General features: G+C 41.9%; 1 protein-coding gene across 1 annotated transcript in view; it reads right to left on the bottom strand.

Annotated features, from left to right (window-relative positions):
• SULF2 (sulfatase 2) overlaps window positions 1–12,856 on the bottom strand; it is a 137,599-nt gene that overhangs the window by 86,149 nt on the left and 38,594 nt on the right. The window contains exon 3 of the mRNA XM_054979690.1: window positions 10,051–10,290. Coding sequence (XP_054835665.1) covers window positions 10,051–10,290 — 240 coding nt within the window. The remainder of the gene's footprint in view (window positions 1–10,050; window positions 10,291–12,856) is intronic.

Raw genomic sequence — 12,856 nt, forward strand, 5'->3', positions numbered from 1 at the left:
TTTTCTGTGGTTTGCTTCTGAAACCAGGTTCAAATCCTGGTTTGTCTCAATAAATTGTGGATTCATAGCTTTTGTTTTCCTCTCCTGCAAACAGCTGGCTAATACCCCAGCCTGCAATGTTTTGAAGGCGGAGCTAGGGAACAAGCCATAATTAAGCCAGAGTGTCCATGTCTATACATCATTCAAAACCATCATTAAGCTTGGTAAAAAAAACAGGCTCAAACCACAGCTTTGGATGCTGGTATGATGTACCATATTTAACGAAGTGGCCCATATTCAGATTATCACTGTGAACACACTAGTATAACTGAACAATTGTGAACAAAGTCACTGCCTACACAAGTAGTGCTGTCCCCCCCGACTGTTTTCATCTGGTAGCTGGCTGCCCCGCCCCACGGCGGGGCAGCCTAGTGGATGTGCAATATGGGTGCGAGTATTTTGTATAGATTTTATTGATTGACTGAAGTTTGTAATTTTTGCTTCCATGTTTTCACTGTATTTATTACATTTTGAGATCTTCTCTGCGCCCGCTTACAGGGAGAATGAAATATCTTCTTACTATATAATTGAGTAAGCATGTTTCAGACAACTCACTTTATACCCTGGTGCACCACCAAAGGGCGCTGCTGCAGAGGAAAGCCCAGGTAACTCACCATATCACTCCAGAAAACATGCTATGGTAGGAAGCCCAGGCAGGGAACAGGAGTGAAGCAGATGGGTTAAAGCCCAGCTGGGTGAAGGCCCTCCCCATACCTTAACCCAGCTGGTATTAGGTGTGGAGCAGGTGGCAATGCCCCCCCCCATTAACCCAGCTAATATTAGGAATGGAACAGGGCACAATGCCTGCCTGCCCCCCTTCGGCCAGCTGGTATTAGGAGTGGAACAGGTGGTAATATCCACCACCGCCTTAACACAGCTGGTATTAGTACTGGAGTAGGTGGCAACGCCTGCCGTCTTCAGGTAGGTGGTATTAGGAGTGGAGCAGGTGGCAATACCCGCCCCCCACCTTAACCCAGCTGGTACTAGGAGTGGAGAAGGTGGCAATGCCCACCTCCATTCAGCCAGCTAGTATTAGGAGTGGAGAAGGTGGCAATATCCGCCCCCAACCTTAACCCAGTTGGTATTAGGAGTGGAGCATGTGGCAATGCCCATCCCCCACTTTAACACAGCACATATTAGGAACGTAACAGGTAGCAATGCCCACCCCCACCTTAACCCAGGTGGTATTAGGAGTGGAGCAGGTGGCAATGCCCACCCCCCTTCAGCCAGCTAGTATTAGGAGTGGAGAAGGTGGCAATGCCCATCCCCCATCTTAACACAGCACATATTAGGGACGTAACAGGAAGCAATGCCCACCCCCACCTTAACCGAGGTGGTATTAGGAGGGGAGCAGGTGGCAATGCCCAGCCTCCTTCAGCAAGCTGGAATCAGGAGTGAAGCAGGTGGTAATGCCTGCCCCTGCATTAACCTTGCTGGTATTACGAGCGAAGCATGTGGCAATGCCCATCCCCACCTAATCACAACTGGCACTGTGAGCGGAGCATGTGGCAATGCCCACCCCCTGCCTTAACTCAGCTGGTATTAGGAACGAAGTAGGTGGCAATGCCCAAACACTCCTTATCACAACTAGCATTAGGAGCAGAGTAAGTGGCAATGCCCCCCCCCACTGTAACCCAGCTGGTATTAGGAGTGCAGCAGGTGGCAATGCCTACTCTCTGCCTTAACCCAGCTGGTATTAGGCGCAGAGCAGGTGGCAATGCCTGCCCCCTTCACCCAGCTGGGATCAGGAGTGCAGCAGGCAAAGACATTTCTCTTCACCCAGGCTTTTAGTTAAGAAATTGATCTTTTTCAACACCATTTTTAGTCTGGAAACTTATTTTAAGCTGTCAGTGGTCTGTTTTTTTATGATCTATGTGTTTATGCTGGGCTAGGGTTCTTTCTCCTCCTTAATGTTGGATTTTAATTAATAAACTTGTTTTATTTTTTATTTTGTAAGCCTCTTTGGGTAGGTTCCTGGAGAGGTGGCATAAAATTTTTCTAAACAAACAAACAAACAAACATCACTGAGACTTTACCAATTAATTCGGGGGGGGGGGGAATCCAACACTGCACTGTTTGCTGTCATGATAGAAAACTGCCAGCTGATAGCAAGGAAACAATAACCACTTTCTTTGTCATATGAGGACACTTTATGAATGCAGCATCCACGTCAAACCACTTCAAATAAAATTACCATTGAAAGATAAACAGCATGGGGGTGAAAAGGGAGATCTGCCACAGTAGGAAGGAAATTGGCAAAAATTATCCCCTTCCTTTACCAGTGGAAGTGCAGCTAAAGTAGCCTAAGTGCTATTATACTGGTTAAAGAGCACCTTTGGACTTGATCCCATATGTATGGCTGGGGGTATTGGGGGGGGGGTGGAGATCACGTTAGCACATCAGCCAAAAGGAACACAGACAGCTGCTTTTTCCTAAAAGATTAACACTTCAAACATTTGTACTTAGTTATAAAGGGAAATCAGTCACCACACCCTCACATCTATCTTTCCCAATCACATTCTTCAATTTAAATGCTCTCTACCGGAAAGAGATGCACGAAACCAGGGAAACAGAGCATTCTTTTTGTAAATGTTTATACAAGGAATCTTTAGCAGAGTCAGTTTCTGACACTAAAAATCCCCATTGCATGAAGTCTTTGTTTTCTCCTCCATTCTTCTCGCCACATCCTCTTAATCCAAGAACATCACTGGCCTCTTTCTTTACGTACTGATGATTCAACGGGCAAGTGGCGTATCTTCCACAGACTAATCCTTCAACTAACTTGACATGTTTACATAATTTCCTTCCTGCCCAACTTCCCACAGTATGAAATAAAAGCAAAATCTTGAAACACTGTGTTAGGGGCAGGGTGGCTTGTAATGCAAGAACTTACCATCGCTATGGAGCAGATATAAAACAACACTCGATTTATATACTGCCCTTCAGGACAACTTAACGCTCATTCAGAACGGTTTACAAAGTATGTTATTATTATCCCCACAACAATCACCCTGTGAGGTGGGTGGGGCTGAGAGAGCCCTGAGAGAGCTGTGACTAGCCCAAGGTCACCCAGCTGGCTTCAAGTGGAGGAGTGGGGAATCAAACGCGGTTCTCCAGATTAGAGTCCTGCTGCTCCTAACCACTACACCAAACATATGTAGGTATGACATAATACACTTAATATTTAGTTACAATGTTGGCAGTTTCTAGCTAAATTCATGCAAAAGTAGCCATGGAGAAGCATTCCACTGTCTCCAAAGTCTCAACAGTAAATAGAGAGAAAGTTAAGCTTCGCTTCTCTTGAGCTGGCTGTATTATGTTCTATCTATGGTCTGTCCTTGAAGAATAGGAACTTCAAAAGCTCCAAAATGTAGCTGCAAGGGTTCTAAGAAAAGCCCATCACAGTGTTCATTAAACACTGGTCTCAGTCCACATTAATTGGCTGCCACTTTGTTTCTGGGGACAGTTTTGATATCATGTTTAAGAGTTATTTATCCTCCACTGACATGATCTGTCAGTTTTGGCTGGTGGTGCCCTACTCAGTATTCCTGTATAAACAGAAGCAAAATATGCAGGGCAAGACCTTTTTGGTTTTGGCTCCAGACTGTGGAATTCGTATTTTTAAAGCAAGTAAATAAATAATAATGAAATAAAGTGTTATCACCACACTGTTTCCATTCACTCCTACAATGTTCCCATTCTGCAATGTGTGGGAGAATCCCAGTTAATGCTAGTTCATTTGACCACAGACATTATGGCATTTTCCCAACAGCATCAGCTACAGTGGGAGCAACATGAAATCTGGCTAAAGCTGCATGAGTCTGGATATTTCTACCGTATACCTGCTACCAGGAAAGTACTGCTACAGTGCAAATAAAAAGAACATGACCCTTCACAGCAAAGAAAACACATCCACAAACAGCAGCCAGGGTAGAGTTTAAGGCAAGTGGATTGGCAGCAGAGTTGGAAAGCATGTTAGAATATCTATGACAGGAAAAGCAGTTTCTCCTTGGCAAGATATGGCCACAAAGTTGACCCCATGAAAATGGTTAAATGCATATGGACAAATGACTTGTTTAAAACAATAGCTTATGCAGAAGTTATAATAAGTCAGTGTGGTATGCTGAATAGCATATTGGACTTACAAGGAGATCTAAGTTTAAAAACCCCTGCTCAACCATGAAGTTTGCTCTCTCTAGTGAAAAGGATCCGGTTATGTGAAAGACATCTGCTTGAGTCCCTGGAAAGCAACTGAAAGCAAATGTGAGCCCTTTAGCCTCACATTAATACCAGATATGAGTGCACCCCAAAAGACGCTTTGGCTTAAACAGACCCAGAAGCATAGGGCAGCAGCACTCTCCAAAATATCTGGAGTGTGGGAACAAGCTATCGCAAGATACCACAGAACACCAGATGTTGAGGGAAAATTCATCTCTTTACCATCAAAAGAAAGTCTGTTGATCAAAGGAGGGAAATGATAAAAGGCAATGATAACGTGAAAACAGCCTCACATCCTAGATACACCAGAAATGCATGCATCAAATGTCTCTTTGAAACTCCAGAGTTCCTCATACCTTCTTGGGCATAAAGCATGACTCAGGTTTTACACTGAAGCCAGTGAAATGTCCTTTGCAAATGGAATTCCAGGATAGTACAATAAACAACCCAGGAAGGACCATTCGGACATCTCTCAGATGGAATCAGCATATCTGTGTCTGTCTTCTTAACACTTAATCCACATATATCTTCCATGCATATTCCACAGCCCCTTTTCCTACAGGTTGGCAACATTATTCTAAATCCAGGTACATAAGAAGGGCTGTCTAAAACCTTTTTCCTTTGTAGATGACTCCCATCCAGAACCATCTTTCAATTGCCATGAACATGACCCTGAACCCTTCCTTTTCAAGACAGGCAATGATTTCTTCTCTCTCATTCTGCTTTCCTTTCCAAATTTACCCATGGCTCCCTTCTTTTAGCTCTTCCACTTCTTGGTACAGTCCAGCATGTCCTACTACAGCCTGCCCTTCCCTGCTGCATCCAGGTTATCCTAAGCTCCATTCCTATTTTCCACACTGTACCTTCTGGTCCCAATTTGGGAAGCCCATTACCAATCTTTTCTCTCTGGGTTGGTTTGTTCTGGACTAGCCAAGTGGAAAGATTATAATTTGGATTAAAAAGAATTTTAATTGGGTATTTGATTTGAGCTAAAATGATTACACATTAGGACTGGGTAAAGTGATTGTTTTTATTTGGTTTCTATGATACAACTACCTACTATCTCAGTTTTCTTTGCTGATCCTCTATTTCTAGTCTATATCCTGTTAGGGGAATACAGTTCCTTGCTGGTTGAGTGATTTCTCTCCCTTCCACCTTTTCTTTTTATAAGATTTACTGTGCCAAAATGGGAGTCATCAGACTGAATTATACCAATTTTAGCATGGATCTTGTCTCTTGACTGTACACGTGCAGAGGATACTCTGATGCCCTGGCACAAAATACTACCAGCCTCTGTACACCAATAGTCTAACTCAGTATAAAGGTAGCTTCATATGGGTTGTTTTGAAGGTAAAATGGGATCATTCCATGTATATCACCCTTGAGATCCTTGAAGATAAATATAGAATATGACAAATTTGGCTACAACAGATTTTTTTTTCAAGAGAATAGAAAGTGATTTGAGAATTTAGTTCCCCACGGGGTGTGTGTGTGTATGAGTACACGCACACACACACACACCTTCATTCTTAATGTAGCCTCTGCAGGTTTTTTTAAACAACGCAAAACCCTGAAAAACCTTTTTACCATAGACCAGACATACATCCTGAGTTGTAATCTTTCGTTTAACATGTTATAATATTATTATTGTTCACTGCTGCCTTGGGGACCCTAAGGTGGGTGGAAAGACTGCCTAAATATGTTTTAAATAAATATCTAGAGATACTAACACAGATTTTTTACTTAGAAAATTTAAAAACATCGGGTAGGATTTTGTCCTTAGACTTCAGCAACTGGGCACAATGAGTGAAGAAGAGAGTCAGTGTGCTGCAGCGCTTGTTGGGCTAGGATCTGGGAAACCTCTAGGTTTGAATCCCTGCTCTGCTTGCTAGATGACCTTGGGACAGCTACATATTCTCATCCCAACCCACCTCACAGGGTTATTGTGGGGATAAAATGGAGGACAAGTGTGAATGATGTAAACTGCTTTTAGTTCCCACTGGGGAGGAAGGCAGGGTATAAATAAAACAAACCAACAAATATATAAAACCTGATATATTTTAGCCATCTTGCTGAAGTGGATAAAATGTTGGACTAGGATCTAGGATGAAGCTCACTGGGTGACCTCGGGCCAGTCATTCTGTCTTCAAATCATATCCATATCCAGAGCGTATGAATAAAATGGAAGAGGGAAAACAACGCATACTCCTCCTAAACACCTTGGAGGGGGGACGGGATAAAATGTACCAATTAACAAACTACATAAAGGAATTAATCAAGCACATGTGTGAGGAGAAAGGACAAGACATTGGTGGATGATTTGGATGCTTTCCATAGTTTGTTGTGGGGTCACCTCAAACAATAAAGTACTATTAAGTACTTTAATAGTACTTAATACCTGTACTATAAGTAGGGGAAGAAGGTGGTAAGTCTTTCCAAAAATATCCAACAAGTACATTTCTAATGTGGGTCACCAGTGCCTCCAAGGCCTGGATCCTAAAAAGGATGGAAAGGGGATAAGATGCAGAAAGACACCCACTGTGAGGAAAAGAACAAATCAGAAAGAAAAAGAAGTGGCTAGACTGACAACTAAAAGCAGCAGAAATTTGATAAAATTTTCCCTTCCTCATGGGAATGTGTTCCTCCCCCCATCGATGTGTTAAAAAATATATCTTAATATATTATAACAACTTGGCATCAGAAGCTCCTCAGCTAGCTTAAACATTTTCCTTACTCTAGAACTTTAATTTTAAGTATTAAGTATTAAAGAACTTTAGTTCTTTAATACTTATGGATGGGGGAAAGAAACTGATTTTTCGGATGCATCCTAATTCACACCACTTTCCAAAGCTTGCTTATTGGCAAATTAGAATAAGTAATTGTCCTGTTCTACAGGTATGCAAAAAAAGACATTCAAGGAGTGCCTTCTGATACCTTAGCTACGTGCTGTGCAGTGTGTCTGGTAATGTCATCCACTGATTTTGGCTGGCTATGCATATGTTCTGTGAGCTAGTATTGACAGACTGCTAACAGTCCAAAGCGGCTTACATAATTCTTCTCTCCTCTATTTTTCCTCACAACAACCCTATGAATTTAGTTAGGCTGAGGTGTGATGTGTGGCCTAAGTTAACCCAGTGAGCACCAAGACAGAGTGGAGATTTGAACCTGGTTCTCTCAGATCCTAGTGTGAAACTCTAATGACTACACCACAGACTTTCATGCAGTGGCTGCTGTTGAATAGTAGTTAGCAGGCAGGCATCCCAGTGGTTGCTGGTAGCCATGGTCTCAACAAGTCCTACCTCAAAGGCCAAAACACCCCTGGAAAGGGCCCTGTCCCCTGCCTTTTCCTGATAGAAACCAAGGCTTGAAGGCTCTCAATACTGTTGTGATTGCCTAGCAATGGCCACTGAGGGCATCCATTTCTTAAAGCTACAGGCATTCCATTCTTCATTTTGGGCTTTTTAAACTCCTCCTCCCAACATTTTTTTTTAAATTTCAGATTTTTCTCAGACTTGTAAAAATAATTTTCTTGTCTGTCCATGGTCCCAATCTCTGGATTTAAGTATCCATAGACAGGGTCACGGTGAGAATTAGGTATATTGATACATTATCTTGTGGGTTACAATGAATATTGTACTTTTAATTAAGTCTTTGATATACAGTTCTTTTGTAATAACGTCACTCTACTACTTTGGAATTTCTTAAGATAATAAAACACAATGCCGATGATTTAAAAAAAATCACTAGGAATAGCAGAACATCTGATTTAAGTTCATACTTTTGTGCCAGCTGCATGAGATCAGGGCGGCCTTTCTATTCCTCCTCTGCTGCAAGTTATTTATCCCGAGAGTGGGTCAGAGGCTCTTGGCCCATGCAGTACAGCCTGTGGCTCTGTGAACTGGACCAGCTCAGGGCTGTCCTGTATATACTTTTCCTTTGTATGTTGGTCTAAATTATTTTTTCCCCATTTTTTATAAGTCACTTTGAGTCCCCACAGCAGGGGGAAAGAAGGATATAAATACCTAATAAACCAAGTTATTTCAAATTTGAACATATTAATATAGTTCAATACAACTAATCCACAGTCCTATTTCAATTCAAACATCCCCTTAAGTAGAAGTTACAGTTTTTCACAATTTTGTCTTAGAATGGTCCAGAAGCCACACTTGGCAACGGCAGCAATGTACACGTCCTTTATGGATAGACATGCAAACTGAAAAAACAGGGTTTTTGTTTTCTACGGTGTATCTTGTAGGCTCAAAGGCATTAATGCCCCACAGCAAAAAATAAAAGGAAACAGTTACAAAGCAATTGGGTGTCTACACTTCATTCAATTTATTTATCTCCAGACTAATTTCAGGTCTTTATCAGAGTGGAACAAAACCAGGAAATTACTTAATTTGTTTTCTGGCAGGTTCCTACAGTCTGGAAATCATGTACAAACACCACGAGATGATAGAAAACACAGCTGTCACGTTCACATTTAAATTGCAGCAACACCTTGAGGCTCCAGTCTAGTCAGACAACGCCATTCTTCTATAAAGCATGAAATAAATCACTGCCAGTCACCCGAACAAATAGTGGTCAACCATAAGCACCAATCCAAAAACACACCTGCTCAACTTGTCATTAATAACTTAAGGCCCGCTGTATCTAATTGTCTAGTAAGAAGGCTTAACGACAACGTACTCTCTCAAAGACTGATAAGTGAATCCACCACTCGCCGATATTAACTATAGTTGAGATATACTGCTCAACGCGTTCATTTTCCATATAAAAAAAAAAAACGAGATTGGATGATGAAAAGTATTTTTACAATTTAACCCCTAGCTTCCTCCACATCAAAATGGACGATTATAGGGAATTACAATGGGTGTGGCTCCTGGACATCTAGGGAGTGGAGAATTTCATCCTCAACAGATTTTCTGTGCAATCCTAAGCAGAGTTACTGCAGTTTAAGCTCACTGAAATCAATGGGCTTATATCGGGGTAACTCTGTTTAGGATCACACTGTTAGTATTCTAAAGCATATATACATATATCCGGCACGCTTTTATTGTGCCCTTCTTCCAACAAATTCAGGACAGCATGCACAGTCTTCCTTTCCCATGTTATATTCACAACAAATCTGTACGTAGGTTAGGCTAAGTAGCTCAAGGCTATCCAGCAAGCATCATGGCACAGCGCGGATGTGAGACTTGATCTCCCTCATCCTAGCCCGACACTCAAACAGTGACACCACTACTACGGCAATACTAAGCATGTATACTTGCAAGTAAGTCTCCCCGCTTTAGTCCCTTAAAAAATATGCTGAAGACTGTAGCCTAAACATTCAAAGCTGGTCCAAAGAACTTTTGTTTCTCAGACGGAAAAGCCAGTCAGGCACTCACACACAATACTTACCATGCAGCACAATCCATTGGACGCTTGAGCTATGTAAGCTATAGTGAACTGGTGAACAGAACTTGTATAAGAGCATTATCATGGGGTTGTATACACCCAAGAAAGCTTCCTGGGGGATTTGTGGCCCGTGACACAAATACATCTCCCACTCTAAATCCCTTTATGACACTCAGCATCCAGTTCACCATGCCTTACTGTAAGAATATCTTCCGTTCTCCTCTCCTGTCCGAAAATGGATATGAAATCTATTGAATTAAATAAGCCCTGTTTTGCATGAATGAAGGTCAGATCTATTGGCCAGGCAAGAACTACTTAGGAGAAGGGATTCCAGCATTTCAAGCCAAGAGGCAAGTCAAGGGAGGTGGATAACCCACTTGAGATGCTGCTTACCGGTCCTATAACCTGTGTTATTGAGGTACACTGCGAAAGTGCGGATTTCATGCTGGGCCTGCCAGGATGGAGAAGAGCAGTTTTCATTGTTGGTGTAGGTGTTGTGGTTGTGCACATATTTCCCTGTGAGAATAGAGGAGCGGGATGGGCAGCACATTGGTGTTGTCACAAAGGCATTGATGAAGTGAGCACCTCCCTGTTCCATGATTCGCCTTGTCTTATTCATCACTTGCATTGAACCTGAGGAAAAGGGGATGGGGGGTGGGGAATCACATGGAAAAAAGAAAAAGAAGCAGCTTTTGTTATTTTTCAGTTAAGGGAATAATCTGTAACACCATCACACAGTAAAATGAGTAAACAGTAGGCAAATAAAACACATCATGTTACAACGAGAACAATGAAGTTAGGGGGAAAATGCCTTCTGGCTGAGATATCAGGTCAGACCCTGCCTAAAATTTCTGCCTTTGCAAAGTGTGTACACAGCAGACCTCTGATTCCCTACAAGCTGTTCCCAGGATCCTGGACATTTATTACCAGTGCAGTGGTTCTTTAACAGTGACAGGGATGGGACTCAAAAAACATTAGAATTGTTTTCCAGAATGTGTCTGCAGCATTTTAAGGCAAAACAAACGCCCTTTTCATCCCTGTCCAAAGGACTTATTACAAAAGTGAAAGGAACTCCCAATTTTTCTAAGGAAGTTCTGTGGCACCTTAAAGACAGGCACATTTTTGGTGACAAGAGATCATAAAGTAGACTCCACATTTTCATATACATTTTTCAGGGCAGGGGGTAGTTTAGTTGCAGAACATGTTTTATATGCGAAAAAGGTCCCAAACATTGAGAAACCAACATATCCATGTAAATGGATCCCAGCCTTGTTACTGAGAGAACAATTGTAGTTGACCCTAAAATCCACTGACTTTCAGAATCCACAGTACTATACAGTAATGGTCTGATTCAGTATAAACCCAATAGGACTTTCTAGATGTAGATGTATATACAGAATATCACTGAAGGGCCCTGGTCACAGAGCTTGGAATAACTTTTTAGTACAAATCAACAGAAAATCTAATTTAAGTTTTAAAAACAACTCTCTATTCTAACCTGCTGGACGGCACCAAAGAGAGAGAGTGCACAAACTGGAAAACTTTTTATAGTGACAGCACTCTTTTGTGCTCACTGTTTTTCTCTCTGCCCAGGGAGATATCCAGAGGAAAAGGGAAGTAGAATGAAAAGACAGTTATGAGCTGTAGTGTTTATAGAATCTACCTTTGAGGCACAATAAGTCTCAGTTAATAATGAAAGTTTTTAAAAAAGTGGCTGCAAAAAGCACAGCACAGCAAATTGCTCTGCCGTAAAAGGCACTGAACAGTTAAAAACTCTCTTCTATTCCTCCCATCATTCAAGGAACACCTCAACTAGCAACCAGGCAGAATGGAGATAAACCGGTCATTCTAGTGGAAAACCAGCCAGTTGGCAACCCTAAGGCTACAGTGCCCAGAAACCGGTTCGGGAAGTGTGAACAGTAAGTAATCTCCCTCCCTCCTGTGACTTTACAGAACCCTCAAACCAACTCCTTGGGGATAACAAGAGCTCTTCAAGAAGATCTAAACAACACTGGACTGTGAACTACGCAAAATGTCTATGGAATTAAGCCCTCTTCTTTTTAGAAAAGCAAATCCACAGTGGTTTCTTTCCAGCCTTCTCTTGTTCCAAAACAGATTTGAGGTGTACGGTTCCCCTAGAAATTACTTTATCCAGGTGAGGACTAACAAAATAGTGAACAGCGACACTGCTGAAAATGTTGGCCTGTTTCCAGATGTCACTATTTCCCTTTCTGATTCTCATAAAGCTGCTGCATTTCAAATTTTAATTGGCCTTTCCAAAGATTTTCATAGCTTGATATGGTCCATTATGGTTTCTATCTTTAGCAGACAATACACATCAGGTGCAAGAGGAAGATTTTGCTTTCTAATTGACAGATGAGAGAGAGAGAGAGAGACAGTTTCTCAACTGGATGTTTTGAACAGAGCTTCAAGTGTAGTGTGAAAGTGTAGGATGCAACAACCATGATGAAGCAAAACGGGTATTGATCTGTTCAGTGCCTGGATGGGAGACCTCTTGGTAATTCTAGTGTAAAATGCTGCAATCCCTTAGGAACATGCTGAGGGTTTTTTAAAGTAAATAAAGTATAACTTTATCCACAGTAAACAAATAAAAGAACACAAAGCCTACCAGGGTTTTCCCAGCAGCCTGCCTAGCCAGTTTACCCTGAGTCCTAAGTAAAGCCTAGCCTGGAACTCCTCCGGCTGGAACTATAATAAAACATGAAATGGACTTCTGGATATTATACCTAGGCACTCTTCCTTGAGTTCCACAGAAGAAAGGTACATTTAACGAATAGCAAACAGACGATCTCTACTAGCCACAAGGTCAATTCCTTTAAACCTTATTTTGACAGCCTGTCATGTTTGAGGGGTGCCAAGCAACACACCTCTGTGCCTGCAAGCCCCCTCTACCTGTGCATGGCTATCCAATGGGAAAGGGCCACAGGCTAAAATGCAGTGAGATTTGACATGAGCAAACCTGTAATGACAAAAGGGTAACATTAAAGGAGATTTAGCAGACTCAGGGCCATGTGATTTTCTTTGATCTTTCCATCAGTAGTTCAAAGTTAGTAAAGGTCAAAGAAAGCTCAACTGCCTATGTTATTCTGGGCAACTCTCTGTGACAAAAAGGGCATCTCTGCCTTCAGTTCCTTCAGTTTCTGTACCATGCATCTGACGAAGAGAACTTGATTCTCGA

Source organism: Eublepharis macularius, chromosome 5 (genome assembly GCF_028583425.1).
Source record: "Eublepharis macularius isolate TG4126 chromosome 5, MPM_Emac_v1.0, whole genome shotgun sequence".
Lineage (NCBI taxonomy): Eukaryota > Metazoa > Chordata > Lepidosauria > Squamata > Eublepharidae > Eublepharis > Eublepharis macularius.